This window comes from Hemitrygon akajei, chromosome 1 (assembly GCF_048418815.1).
Source record: "Hemitrygon akajei chromosome 1, sHemAka1.3, whole genome shotgun sequence".
In the NCBI taxonomy this organism is placed as follows: domain Eukaryota; kingdom Metazoa; phylum Chordata; class Chondrichthyes; order Myliobatiformes; family Dasyatidae; genus Hemitrygon; species Hemitrygon akajei.
This window is the reverse complement of record NC_133124.1, coordinates 189,553,284-189,565,580: the sequence shown is the minus strand read 5'-3', so window position 1 is coordinate 189,565,580 and position 12,297 is coordinate 189,553,284. Positions and strand designations below refer to the sequence as shown.

The 12,297-nt window shown below is 43.4% G+C and overlaps 1 protein-coding gene across 1 annotated transcript in view; it reads left to right on the top strand.

The window, feature by feature from the left end:
• LOC140733656 (inactive carboxypeptidase-like protein X2) overlaps positions 1 to 12,297 on the top strand; it is a 117,570-nt gene that overhangs the window by 47,054 nt on the left and 58,219 nt on the right. The window contains exons 9-10 of the mRNA XM_073057283.1: positions 18 to 92; positions 5,861 to 5,929. Coding sequence (XP_072913384.1) covers positions 18 to 92; positions 5,861 to 5,929 — 144 coding nt within the window. The remainder of the gene's footprint in view (positions 1 to 17; positions 93 to 5,860; positions 5,930 to 12,297) is intronic.

The window sequence follows — 12,297 nt, the reverse complement described above, 5'->3', positions numbered from 1 at the left end:
TCTGTGTGTTTTTGCAGTGCCTCCTACAGAATACGGACCTGACGAATTATACGACTATGAAGATCTATGGGAGGAAAAGCCTCGGAAAGAATGTAGGTATCTGCTGCTGCAGGGAGCACTTTTATTTATTGGCAAAGCCTTTATTTATTACTCTGGACAGAAGTGCCTGACAGGACACTGCAGAGGAGCATGAGACTGGACTCGTGCAAAAGATGTGTGTGCGCATCTTTTAGATCAGACCAAGTAAGAACCATAGATTACTCCTCTATAGGGCTTGTGAATTCGATGGGTTTTTGAAACAATTTGGCAGTTTTTGTAGTCCTCATTACTAAAGAGCAGTTATTTTTAACTTTGTTTAAATTCCTCAGCTGAAAGGATTAAAGTTGAACTTGGCTATCTGGATGATAAGCGACTGGTTAAGTTCACTACCCCTAACAAACATGTTTGCCTGTAATTATATCACTTATTGGGGTTCAGTAGTGCGTAAAATGACAAAGGTTATTAAATGATTAACTTCCATTTCATTTCATGAGTTCTGAGATTTGAAACACTTGAGAATGTGCAGTGACTTTCCTCATTTCGTCAGTGTTTACTGAAAAACCAGGAACAACATCAGAGGCAGCAACATGGCTGCCCCTTACCCACCGCTCCTACACACCAGGCTTTCCAACAACCTGAATGATACAAGGCACAGTTACAGAACACAGAGCACTATAGCACAGGAATGGGTCCTTCAACCCATGTTGTTGCGCTGAACTCATTAAACGAGTTATTAAACTAGTGCGGACTATTTGAATGGGGAGAGGGTTCAAGCATCAGAGGTGCAGAGGGACTTAGGAGGCCTCGTGCAAGACTCCCAGAAGGTTAATTTACAGGTTGATTCTGCGCTAAAGAAGGCAAATGCAATGTTGCCATTTATTTCGAGAAGAATAGAAAGTAAAAACAAGGAGATAATGCTGAGCCTTTATAAGACACTAGTCAGGGCGCACTGGAGTATCGTCAATAGTCTTGGGCACAATATCTCAGAAAGGATGTGTTGTCATTGAACAGAGTCCAGAGGAGGTTCATGAAGATGATTCCAGGGATGAAGGGGTTAACATATGAGGGGCGTTTGGCAGCTTTGGGCCTGTTCTCACTGGAATTGAGAAGAATGCAAGGTGGGGAGGGGGTGGATTTCATTGAAATCTACTGAACGTTGAAAGGACTAGAAAGGAGTTTCCTATGGTGGGGGTATACAGAACTAGAGGGTACATCCTCGAAATTGAGGGGTGAACTTTTAGAACAGGGGTAAGGAGGAATCTTTTTAACCAGAGAGTAGTGAATCTCTGGAATGCTTTGCCACAGACTGTGTTGGAGGCCAAGTCCTTGGGTATATTTAAGGCAGAAGTTGATCGTTTCCTGATCAGTCAGGGCATCAAAGGATATGGCGGGAGGACAGGTGTATGGAATTGAGTGGGATCCAGGTTCAGCCATGATGGAGTGGCAGAGCAGACTTGATGGGCTGAATGGCCTAATTCTGCTCCTATGTCTTATGGTCTTATAGTCATTAAAAGCTCAAATAACTAAACTGTCCTGCCTACTCAATGTCCACATCCTTACATTCTCTGCACATCCACATGCCTATCTAAGAGTCTTTTAAACAGCTCCATCATATCTGTCTCCACCACCACCCTGAGCAGAGCATTTCAGGCGCACGCCATTCTTAGTGTAAAAAAACTTACCCCACACATCTCCTTTGAACCTACCACTCTTAACTTTAAACCTGGGGTTCCCAACCTGGGGACCATGGACCCCTCAGTTAATGGTAAGGGTCCATGGCATTAAAATGCTTAGGAACCCCTGCCTTAAATGCATGCCTTTTCAACCGAAGTTTATTTCAATCTCTCTGCTAGCTTCTAATCTGGCCAGCTTCAAGCGTAGCAATCAGAATCTACTAAAGTTAGACTGGAAGAAAAAAAAATTGGCAGCTGTATCTCGTACATTAGCCCAACAGCCAATCTCAGGCCAATAAATGGATGCGCTGTTTTTCCACACAAGTATATTTTTGTTGCGACTAAGAAGTTCAAATTAAGCACAAAAGTTCAAACACATGAAAACCAAAATAATACAGAGATGTTGGGAAACTGAAATACAAACGTTTGTATCAGCAAGATGCTGGAAACACTCAGCAATTCTGACAAAGGATCTTTGACCTGAAACATTACATTTGATTCTCTTCCCACAGTTGCTGCCTGACCTGCTGAGTATTTCTAGTATTCAGTATTTCATTCCAGCTCTGGCTTTGTCTATCTGTAGCTTGAAAGCTGAACTAATCAGAACTAAGTTCAGGTGTGTCCCATGGGGATCTAAGACTCGAACCTGCCTTGTGTTCCAATGACTTGCTACAAAAGGCTAACCAAGTTAGCGTTAACCACAGTAACACTGATAAATTGTTCTAATCCCATTGGGCAAAGAATATGACAAAAACAAGGAAGATGTGCTACCATTGGTATGTTTTTTATTTTGAAGTTCAAAGTAAATGTACTTTCAAAGTATGCACACGTCATCATGTACAACCTTTCAGTCCATTTTCTGGTGGGCATACTCAATAAATCCAATAGCCGTAACAGAATCAACAGAAGACCCCACCAGCAGGGCCGACAACCAGTGTGCAAATACATAAAGAAAGAAAAAAAGGCAATAATAATAATAACAATCAATAAATGAATAAATAAGCAAATAAGTAAATAAATTGGATGAATGAATGAATCGATAGATAAATCAATCAGGTGAATGAATAATAAATAAGCAGAGAGCTAACTAGCTAAATAAATAAATGGATAAATGAATGGGCAGGTAAATAAATAAGTGAAACAAACAACCAGGGAAGGAAAAAAATTGAGATCATGAGATGAAGAGACCTTGAAAGCGAATTCTTAGGTTGTGGGAACCGTTCAGTGATGGAGCAAGTTGAGTGAAGTTGAGATGCTGTACTGCTACTAAAATAAAGAGCACATCGGGTGATTTTGGTGACTGCCTGTCCCAATTTAAATAATCTTGTTGACCATCAGTTCATATCCCTGGAGTATCTTATTACTCAATATAATACTCAATAATTACTCAATATAATACTCAATATCCCTGGAGTATCTTATTACTCAACTTTTTTTTTTGCTCTGATGTTTTTTAAAACCATCTTCATAGAGATAAAATATTTTCAAAAGCATGGTGCAGTGTTCCATTTCCCAATATATCTGGGTGTCAGAGAAACCACCGTTATCACATTGTAATTACCAATTCCAGGACAAGTTTATGTAACCTCCTGCAGACAGAAAGCTTGGGTCCAAACCCTTCTATTAAAATAGTAATCAAAGAATTCAAATTATAATGAGGAAAAAGATTCCTTTGAATAACGCAAGTTAAAGGACTCTTTTGTGACTCAGATTATAAGGTGCGCAGATATGTAACTGGCTTTGTCTGTTCTAGTGTGAAGAAATACAAATGAATGTGAGTTAAAAGGAAAAGAAGGGAACTGGCTCCTCTGACTTTAAATCTCGTTGCTGGGCTCCAGTATCTTTGATGGAGGTCTGGCTCTGTGTCTATGGATGGGGTTTATGACTTGCAGTAATCGTTGGGGAATTAAAAGAGAAATAATTCCTGGTCCAAAATAAAGTGAATGAATAACAGCAGTCAGAAATCCCAGAACAATAATGTAATTGTGCGCAAGGGAAAGGAGAGGGAAGGGGTGGTCTCCATTCTAAGCTTCATGTTGCATGTTGTATGGTTGAATGTAGAATACAGAATACAGAACAGCATAGTACAGGCCTTTTGGCCCATGATGTCTGTGCTGAACACAATGCCAAATTAAACTGAATCTCTTTCTCCCTGTGCATGATTCATGTTTCTCCGTTCCCTGCGTGACCATGTGTCTAACAGCCTCCTGGTTACACAGCGATTGTGTAGTACCTTATACATCACCCCTTGCTAAGGTGACCTTGTTTCAGTGTTTGAAACGATCTTATTTCAGTGGCATCCCATCGTCTAGTTTGTTTTGGCCTCAGCATTCAGTTTAGAGTTTTCAGATCATGGGCATTTCCAGCTCTTTCTGTTTTTTGTTACAATCCACACTTCCTTTCTCCTGCCCGATATACCTGTTGTTTTGCATCTTATCAGCACCCTCTTTCACCTTGCATTTTCACTTAAATCCTATTAGAGGCATTCCCTCCAATTATTTTTGCCTCTTCTTACCCCACTCCCCAAAACTTAGGATGCATTTATCTCAAACCTTTTTGTTGAACGGCCCAAAACTCTGTCCCACAGAGAATTCCCTGCCGTTACTTTGATCCTATCTCACAGCATATATTCTGCCATTAAGGGCGGTTCCCACCAACAACAACTGCTTACATTTATGCAGCACCTTTAATACACTAAAGGTGTCCCAGAGCTCTTCTCCGTCACTAGTCCAACCCAAAGCACATAAAGAGATACTGAGGGAGATGACCACGGGTTAATCAAAGAATTGGGTTTTGAAGAGCAATTAAAAAAAAGAAAGGAGAGGGGTAGAAATGAAAATAACTCCTGAGCAAAGAGAACATGTGTATGCAAAAGGAACCGTCAAGGAAAGAGGGGAGCTGAGTAGAATAAGTTAGTTTTCAAACGGATTAGAAGATGAAATGTGCCTGTCTGGTGTAGAGTTGGACGTCAACCACATGACGGCGAATTTCTTAACGCTGTATAGTGAAAAGTCTTATCGACAAACAAAAATTGCTGGTGGAACTCAGCTGGTCAGGCAGCAATCTATGGAGTTGTTGTAGATCAAGACCTTCGGTGGGGTCTGGAGGAAAGAGGGGAGAACCCCAGTGTAAACAGGTAGCAGAAAGGGTGGAACATGAGCTGGCAGGTGATAGGTGGGGTCCAGCTCTCATTGGGACAGGCAGGCCACGAGAGCATTTTCAAACTCAAGTCAAGTCAGAGAAAATAAGTAGATCAAAAGCATCACAGACCCAAGACTTGATCCCAGTGGTAAACATCTCATTTGGGCCAGAATTACATTTGAGAGTGATAGGTGTACTGCACAATGGGAAAAGGCGTGGTGTGAATGAGGGTGGTTCACAAGATGATCAGGTGAAGTTGGAAAGCAAGCATGGGGTAAGCTGTCAGCTGCCTTTCCAGGAGTACACACATTGAGACATAAGGATAAGAGAAAGCAGGAAGGTGAATTCATAATGTTGATGAGACAGCTTTAGATAGCGTGGATATACATCAGAAGGAATGGATTTACCGACGTTCTGGGGAGAGAAATGGTGACTATTTGTGATGATTGAAAGCTTTCAAAGTAGCATATCGGCAAATTATTGCCAGCGTGAAACTTCAGCATGCACTGTGTCCCTGAGAAAAGGACAACAGTAATCCAGTCAGAATCAGCTCATTATGTGTGCTGCAGTTTCACCTGAAGGGCAGAGTCAACCTGTTCAGGAGGGAATTTTGAATTGAGTGATCTTTATTGTCGTTATACGTAAGTGCGGCAGTGGGTTGGAAGTGATTGGTATCAGCCAAAGTTTCCATTTCTGATTGCTATTCATGAATTCATTTTGGAAACCCCATCAGATGAAGATAAACTCTGGCTGGGCTTTGTTCTCCATTCACGCTCAATGCTTACAATGCCACGCTGACTGCAGGGAGTTTGTGCCTGCAATGGGGGTTAAAAAAATCCAAAGGAAATCTGAGCAGGTGTTTTGTGTCATATACTGGGTGCTTGGACTTCATGGTTAGGGTATGGACTGGACACTTCGGAATGGGTACAAGTGGGTACACAGAGTACTGTACTCGGCTCTGAAGATCAGGGGTATCTGAGAGTAACACCTTGTTTTATATTTCACAGCAAAGCCTAAAAAACCGAAGATTCCAGAAGAAACGGATCCGGATGAAAATTTGCCACCGCTTGGTAAAGGTGAGTAGGTTGATATCACGTTGTCTTCTGTTCAGTTTAGAACTACAAATGCCATCGGTAGCTGTCTCTTGTGAGACCTCTAACACGGTTTGAGAATCATTTAAAGTTCTTGAAAGTAGAACACTACATGTTCAAGAGGAAAGTATGAATGAAAAGGTCCCTGATAACTCGGGCCACCTGAGTGTAAGGTCAGTTGTCCATTTGAGCCATTGGACAATGTCCAGTGTATTTCTTCACAGTACTTATTACCACTTCTAACCTTCTCCCTATCCTTTGCCTCAGATGACCAAAGGGCATTTTCACACACCATCAGATTTAGGCATTGGTTTAGGGTAAGCTGGGAATGGGTTACTACTGGGGCTAAATTGGTCTCTTATGCTAATGTCAGCGTGTGTAACAGATGCTGTGGCTTTCTCTGTGATTGTGAATACTTCTGCAGTTACCAAATCTCCCTGTGGCTTACAGATTCCCATGTAACACGCACACAAAATGTTGGTGGAATTCAGCAAGTCTGGCAGAGTCTATAGAGGGGATAACTGGTTGTTTCTGTCTGAGACCCTTTATCAGGGCCAAAAGGGAAGGGGGGAAGAAGCCAGACTGAAAAGGTGGGGAGAGGGCGTCTTGTGTGCTGCCTGGCTTGCTGAGCTCCTTCTGCATGTTGTGTACCCCGCCACCTTATGCTGACGACTGCCCCTGGAGAAGGGTCTGGGCCTGAAACGTCGACTGTTCATTCCCCTCCGTAGATGCTGTCTGACCTGCTGAGTCCCTCCAGCATTTTGTGTCTGATGCTCAAGATCTCCTGCATCTACAAAATCTCTTGTGGTCGAAGACTCTCCTGACTAACCTTGTGGTATGATGACGTATTTAGTTTACGATCTGCCCCCCCCCCCCCCACCATGGAGGTAACGCAGCAGTGATGCTGTGCAATGAATGACCAGTTGTACTGCAGCTGAGACATCCTTTTGGCTTAGAGGTTGAGCCAGAACATTGACGTGGCGGAGCAGTGTTACATCACAGGGAGTGGCAAAACATTACACCACAGAGTTTGCTAGTTCTTTCCACCGTGGGGTGGCACAGTAGCGAAGCGGCCAGCTCACTTCTACAGCAGGCAGCTGTAAGATCAGGGTGCGATTCCTGCCGCTTCCTGTAAGGAATTTCTGCCTTCTCCCTATGGCCGGTTCCTCCCACTCTCCAAGGACGTACGGTCAGGGTTAGTGAGCTGTGGGCATGCTATGTTGGCGCTGGAAGTGTGATGCCTCTTGTGGGCCGGGTAGCACAATCCTCGCTGATTTGATTTGACGCAAATGTGCATTTTTTCAGTATGTTTCCAGCACGTACGACAAAGCTAGCAGGTAAATACAATGTACGTACCCCACAGGAAGGGAGTGAATACCTGAAAGGACATTTAAATATTATATAAATATTAATTAATCCAGTAACTGAAGACCGCAATTTATTCAATAACATATCAATGCTCCTGAGCCCCAAACACCACGTTTGGAGCTTCATGGACCATCTAAATGAAAATATGAAGCTGGTCTGGATCAACAACACGCAGAAACGTGACCGAGGTGTGTTTTTGATTATTTGATCGAGAGTTGGCCATGGCAGCTGTGGAAATTTCCACTCTCTTCATCATACTCCGGGAACTTTAACATTCACCCATCCTTTCAGCCGGATGCTTCATCTTCCTATCAGCACCTGCACCAGCATAGCTTTCCCTTGGTACGAGGCCACTGTAGACAGAACCTCTGGCTCAAGCCCATAGCCATTTAACTCAGACAATCGGGCTCACAAACTGGAGAGCTGATAAGGTGTATAAAGCATAACTCTGGGCTACAGTCCCATTAATCCTGAGTCATTGGCCTCCCAATGGGCCGTAGCTATTTAAGTTGAAATCCTACACTATGGTTAAAAATAAATATTATTATTTCGTTGCACATGCAAAGAAAGATGACTGGAATATAAAAGCAAGGGCATAAAGTTGAGACTTTATAAAGCACTGGTGAGGCCTCACTTGGAGATTGTGAGCAGTTTTGGGCCCCTTATCTTAGAAAGGTTGTGCTGAAACTGGAGAGGGTTCAAAGGAGATTCACGAAAATGATTCCAGGATGGAATGGCTTGTCATATGAAGATTGTTTGATGGCTCTGGGCCTGTATTCACTGGAATTCAAAAGAATGAGGGGTGACCTCATTGAAACCTATTGAATGGTTGAAGGCCCCGATAGAGTGGATGTGGAGAGGATGTTTCCTATGGTGGGAGAGTCTAAGACCGGAGGACACAGCCTCAGAATAGAGGGGCATCCTTTTAGAATGAAGATGAGGGGGGCATTTCTTTAGCCAGAGAGTGGTGAATCTGTGGAATTCTTTGCCACAGGCAGCTGTGGAGGCCGTCTTTATGTATATTTGAGGCAGAGGTTGATAGATCCTTGATTGGTCAGGGCATGAAGGGATACAGGGAGAAGGCAGGAGATTGGGGCTGAGAGGAAAATTGGATCAGCCATGATGAAATGGTGGAACAGGTTCGATGGGCCAAATGGTCCAATTCTGCTCCTATGTCTTATGGTCTTACGATGGACTGTAAAGTGCCCAGGATCTGGTGCTGATTGATTCAGTTATCAATGTTAGTTTAATGTATTGGTCTTGTTGCTTGAGAAATTTAGAAGTCATATTACACACTACAACAACATGGCTTTCCTAAAACAGAGACTGAGCTGAGTATTAACTCTTTAATACCCACAGGTTAGTTATAAGTAACTCACACCTACCCACCTCAGCTGTAGAACAGCAGAAAGGGGAACAAAACACAAAGGGCAATGTAAATTTATTATCAAAGTATGCATATGTCACCATGTACAGCTTTGGGGTTCATTTTCTTACAGGCATTCTTCTTCTTCTTCGGCTGGCCATCGATTTTCGATGTTGACTGAGGCCTGGGCAGGGTTGTATGGAAGACTGGCAGTTGCCACCGATGTTATCCAAGGGAAGGGCACTAGGCCAATACAGCTTGGTATCGTTGTTAAGTGTGGTTAGATGCCTTGCTCAAGGATACAACACGCTGTCTCAGCTGAGGCTCGAACTAGCAACCTTCAGATCACTAGACTGCCACCTTAACCACTTGGCCATGAGCCAACACTACAGGCATTCACAGTAGAACAAAGAAATACAAAAGGATCAATGAAAATCTACACACAGACCAAGACTGACAACCAACGTGCAAAAGAAGACAAACTGTGCACGTAAAAATATTTAAATAGATAAACAAATAATACTGAGAACATGAGTCCATAGGCTGTGTAATTAGTTTGGAGTTGAGGTGAGTGAAGTTATCCACGCTGGATCAGGAGCCTGATGGTTGAGGGGTAATAACTGTTCCTGAGCCTGGGGGTGTGGGACCTAAAGCTCCTGCACCTCCTTCCCGATGGCAGCAGCAAGAAGAGAGCATGGCCTGAAGAGAAGATAGTATGCAGCTAGATTGGTCATTTCAAAATTATACTGAGACTTCCCCTCATTTTTACATTCATCCTGCAGGTTTCCCAAAGGTCCAAAATCTCGGGGACATTATTTTGATTCCTCACAGTGCGCTTTCTCAGATCGCATCCACGGCATTTTGGAGAGGGAGGCGGAGCAGCCAGAGGTCTCGGTACATTCTTGGTACCAATGGCGATGGGAAGGAAAAGCAATGAGGACCTGAAGAGAGAATTTGGAGTGCTAGGCAGAAAGCTGAGAAACAGGACCTCCAGGATAGTCATTTGTGGATTGCTATCTGTGCCACGTGCCAGTCAGGGTAGAAACAGGATGATTTGGCAGAGAAGCTGGTGCAGGGGGCAGAGCTTCAGGTTCTCGGATCACTGGGATCTCTTCTCGGGGGAGGAATGACCTGTACAAAAGTGACGGGATGCACCTGAACCCGAGGGAGATCAATATTCTCTCGGGCAGGTTTGTTAGAGCTGCTGGGGAGGGTTTAAACTGATTTGGCAGGGGGTAGGAACCGGAGTGAAGGGACTCAGGATAGGAGAGATGGTTAAAAAAAAGCATGCAATCAGACTGTCAGGAAAAGCAGGCAGATGATGGGACAAAATTGCAGCCAGCAGGGTGAGTATCAGTGCGTTAGGGATGCAGAATCAAAAAGGATAGCAATTACGGTACTCAAGGTGTTGTATCTCAATGTGTGGAGTATGAGAAATCAGGTGGATGATCTTGTGGCACTACTCCATATTGTCAGGTATGATGTTGTGGCCATTATGGCTGAAGGATGGTTGTAGTCGAATGTCCAAGGTTACACGTTGTATCGGAGGGATAGGAAAATAGGCGGGGGTTGGGGGTGGTGTGGCTCTGCTGGTAAAGAATGGCATCAAATCAGTAGAAAGATGTGACATATGATCGGAAGACATTGTATCCTTGTGGGTTGAGTTAAGAAACTGCAAGGGTAAAAGGACCCTGATGGCAGTTATACCTGCCAACTGTAGCTGGGATGTGGACCACAGACCCCCATCCTTCTAAATTCCAGCAAGTACAGACGTAAAGCTATCAAATGTTGCTCATGTGATAACCCTTTCATTCCCAGAATCATCCTTGTGAACCTCTTCTGAACCCTCTCCAAAGTCAGCACATCTTTTCTAAGATGAGGGGCCCAAAACTGTTCACAATACTCAAGGTGAGGCCTCACCAGTGCCTTATAAAGCCTCAGCATCACATCCCTGCTCTTGTATTCTAGCCCTCTAGAAATGAATACTAACATGGCATTTGCCTTCCTCACCACTGACTCAACCTGCAAGTTAACCTTTAGGGTTTTCTGTATAAGTACTTCAAAGTCCTTCTGCATTTCAGATTTTTGGATTTTCTCCCCGTTTAGAAAATAGTCTGCACATTTACTTCTTCTACCAAAGTGCATGACCATTACTTAACATTGTATTTCATTTGCCACTTTCTTGCCCATTCTCCTGGTCTGTCCAAGTCCTTCTGCAGCCTTCCTATTGCCTCAACACTACCTGCCTCTCCACCAATCTTCATATCATCTGCAAACTTGGCAACAAAGCCATCTATTCCATCATCTAAATCATTGATATAGAACATAAAAAGGAGTGGTCCCATCACCAACACCTACGCAACACCACAAGTCACTGGCAGACAACCAAAAAAGAATGCTTTTATTCCCACTCACTGCCTCCTACCAATCGGCCAATGCTCTAACCATGCTAGTATCTTTCCTGTGATGCTATGCAAGGCACTATATCAAACGCTGTATGAAAGTCCAAATATACAAAATCCACTGCATCCCCTTTACCTACCATACTTGTAATTCCTTGTAATCCCCTCAAAGAATTCCAACAGGTTCTTCTGGCAAGATTTTCCCTTAAGGAAACCATGCTGACTTAGTCCTAACTTGTCCAGTGTCACCAAGTACTCCATAACCTCATTCTTAACAACTGACTCCAACATCTTCCCAACCACTGAGGTCAGGCTAACTGGTCTATAATTTCCTTTCTGCTGCCTTCCTCCTTTCTTAAAGAGTGGAGTGACATTTGTAATTTTCCAGTCCTCTGGCACCATGCCAGAGTCCAATGATTTTTGAAAGATCATTACTAATGCCTCAACAATCTCTACCACTACCTCTTTCAGAACCCAAGGGTGCAGTTCATCTGGACCGCATTACTTACATACCCTTAGCTCTTCCTCCCTTGTAATAATAACTGCTCTCACTTCTCTTCCCTCACACCCTTCAACATCTGGCACACTGCTAGTGTCTTCCACAGTGAAGAGAGACGCAAAATACTCATTTAGTTCATCTGAAATCTCCTTGTCCCCCTTATTATTTCTCCTGCCTCATCTTCTAGCAGTCCTATAACCACTCTCATCTCTCTTTTAATGTTTACATACTTGGAAAACCTTTTACTATCTACTTTGATATTATTTGCGAGCTTGCTTTCATATTTCATCCTTTTTCTTCTAATGATTCTTTTAGTTGCTCTTTTAGATTTTGAATGTTGAAAGGTCTAGACAGAGTAGATGTGGAAGGGATGTTCTCTATGATAGAGGGGTCTAGGACTGAAAGGACTTAACCCAAGGATAGAGGGGTGTCCATTTAAAGCAAAGGTGCAGAGAAATCTCTTTAGCCAGAGGGTGCTGAATTTGTGTATTATCACGGGCAGCTGTGGTGGCCGGGTCAGGTGTGTTTAAGGTAGAGTTTGATAGGTTCTTGATTCAACACGGCATCAAAGGTTACAGGGAGAAGGCCGAGGAGTGGGGCTGAGGAGGGGCAAAAGGCACCATGATTGAATGGTGGAGAAGACTCAATGCCCTAATTCTGCCCCAATGTCTTATGGTCTACTTCTGGGCAAAGAGGAGTTGATGTGTTTTCTCTGGAC